The sequence below is a fragment of the Helobdella robusta genome (genome assembly GCF_000326865.2).
Source record: "Helobdella robusta unplaced genomic scaffold HELROscaffold_10, whole genome shotgun sequence".
Classification (NCBI taxonomy): Eukaryota; Metazoa; Annelida; class Clitellata; order Rhynchobdellida; family Glossiphoniidae; genus Helobdella; species Helobdella robusta.
In genome coordinates, this window is record NW_008703571.1 from 1,127,156 (window position 1) to 1,130,050 (window position 2,895).

At 36.4% G+C, this 2,895-nt stretch overlaps 1 protein-coding gene across 1 annotated transcript; it reads left to right on the forward strand.

Annotated features, from left to right (window-relative positions):
• Positions 1-580: 580 nt before the first annotated feature.
• HELRODRAFT_166582 (hypothetical protein) lies at positions 581-1,729 on the forward strand (the record flags this gene model as incomplete). Its single annotated transcript, XM_009011814.1, has 1 exon — positions 581-1,729. One exon carries the CDS (start codon positions 581-583, stop codon positions 1,727-1,729), a length of 1,149 nt encoding a protein of 382 aa, XP_009010062.1.
• Between the last annotated feature and the right edge of the window lie 1,166 nt (positions 1,730-2,895).

Consider the following 2,895-nt stretch of genomic DNA (forward strand, 5'->3'; position numbering starts at 1 on the left):
GCCTATTTACACGATGTACATTACGTATAGCAATGGTAGATTGGCCTCTACATAAGTCGCCATCAACGAGCCTTGCGACGTTTTTTCTACTTTTGAGGAAAGTTGAATTTTTTAAATCTAGGCAATTATTATAAGGTAGACATTACTTTAATTTTAAATAGTTTATTAAACAAATTTGCCAGCGTTTAATTTAAAATTTTACGTCTCAATATTTGAAATAGTTGAATTGATAAGGTACTAACGAGAAAATACTTATTCATATTTTGGGTTCGATTTTGTTTTCAGCTTGTGAAAAAGTTTCTAGCGTCGTTTAATTCATTGATAGATCTTGCTTTCATAACATCACAGAAGAAATAAATAACTAACTTGTATAACATCTGACACCATACGACGCACTCCTTCGTTGCATAAAGTCAATCCGTTGACCTAGTTCATTTTTTTATTTCCAGTTTTTAGCTATCTTTTCAAAGAAACGCTCACAGAGAAGACATATTTAATTAATCTTTTTACAATTTTACAATTTTTTAATTAGTTATAGAATTCAAACCAGTTCTTATATCGTCCCGAAAATAACGACAACATGAGTTTGTCTTCATCCAGTTCGCGGTCTAGCGGCAAATCGAACGCAACATCTCCTCTAGCAAGTGAAAGTATCAGTAGCAGACATCTACTTCACGTTCCACTCGAACATGAGCAGCGCTTACGATGTAACTCAAACTCCAGTTTAAATAAAATGGACCCCAACAGCACCTGGAGTAGCTCAAAGAGTAGCACAAAGAATAGCACAAAGAGCAACAATCCAAAGCAATCCCTCTCCGGTCTTCGCCTACAAGATTCCTTCGGCAGATCGTTATCGTTCAGCAATTTATTGGTCATCGACAAAAACGACAAGCTAAAATTAAAAACTACCATCGGTGATGTTGTTAATCTTTCGCAATCCATTACTCAATTGGAGAAGGGTGTATACACAGCTCCAAAGAAAATGTCACTTCAAGAGAAAAAAGAGCTCGCCGCTAAGAACCACAAAAAACTGGAAAAATTAAACTTTAATGTGTTTACCGAATGGAATCCACCGACGAGGCCACCGTCGAGAGTCCACCTCAACGCTGATACGATATCAGCCGGATCAACCAACTCGTCAAGTAGCTACAGTAGTACTAGTGGTGGTGGCCTAGATCGAGTCACAAGCGACTGGTCATTGATGTGGTCACTGAAAAATCATTCCACCATTACCACCAACAAAAATGGCGTCAACAAAATTGCAGCTGATGTCCAGAACAGACAAGCGACAGTTAGCTGCGTGAAAGGGACGTGCTTCATGAGGAACGGCCACAGCATCGTCACAGCAGAACCGACAGCGAACCGACTGCAAGTTTTCAGCGTAAGAAACGGAGGCGTCCTTTTGGCAACCATCAGCAGCAAAAGCGAAAACTCTGAAACGGCGAATTCAGTGAGAAACTACGAAACCGGCAGGAATTTAAATTTCAGACCACATGCGATTTGCGAGACCGCCCATGACAACGACCAGGTTGCAGTCTCCGACAGAGATCAAGTTTATTACTTGACTGTTGCCAATGACAAATGTCAGATAGATCATGAGATCCCGATGCGCCATAGAAAGAACATCACTGGTCTGGCCTGTGTCAATAGAAATAACCTCATTCTCATCGATGTTGGTATTGGATGTTTTGTCTTCTTTTTTGTCTGTCTGGTTGAAATTATTGTCTGACCTAAATGCCTTTTTAAAATTTTCATTAATAAATGTTGAATAAATGAATGTTTAATGTTTTAATGTTAGACACAAATCTAAGGTATGTGGTTCCAAAATTTTACTGACAGTGTAAATTTGAAATAGAATGTCATTCTACAAGGCCAGGGAGCAAAGAAACTTGAAATTTAAAATATTTGTTGCTAGTCCTTTAGCCTCTTCCTTCAACTCTGGATTTACGTTGCATATATTTTATGGATACAAAGCTACCAGTAAAATTTTATCAATTTATAAGTCTTACTCAACATTAATTAGACGTGTCTGGTTTCTGTTGTGTTTGTATCTGTCTTTCCCTGTCTGAGTTGCTTTCTCTTCGTTTGTCTGTCTGATTGACTGTCTGACTGTCTGTCTGAATGTTTTCTTTTGATTTCCATCTGTTGGCTTGTTTCTACGTTAATTCGTAAAATCGTTTGCATCTCAAAGATTCAAAACACACACCACAAATACATACACACAAGCACACTCACACACAAACACACTCACACACAAACACATTCACACACAATAACAATAATACGAAGAAGAAGAAATATATTAAATTTGCATAACTCAATGGGCTGAAAGCAAGTGACGATAGTGTGATATAAATTCTTCTACTTAAGTATTTCATTTTATTAAGGCGTTTTTTTTCAATGCAGCGATAATAATAATAATAAAGATAATAATGATACAAAAATTTATTATGACCATTTATATATAATTATTGCAAATTCAGTATCTCAAGTATCAATGTTATCATTTTGAGACGCATGCATTAGCCATTCTAGAAGATAATTGAGAATAATAATAATAATGGTGATGGCGATCGGGATAATATTTTTAATGATATCTTCAAATGAATTTCTGCGAACTCACTCTCTCTTTTTTTTTATAGCTAGTTCTTAACCATTTTTTTTATTTATAAAATTACATATCATCTTCACTTCGATCATCATCAACATCGTAATCACTATCATCATCTTCACTGCTATCATCATCATCGTCGTCACCATTACCATCATCATCATAATTAATATCATCATCATTATCATCGTCATCATCTTCATCCCCACCATCATCATCTTCGTCACCATCACCATCAATACCATCATCATCAAACACAGGATGGCGAGACCAACAAACCCTTC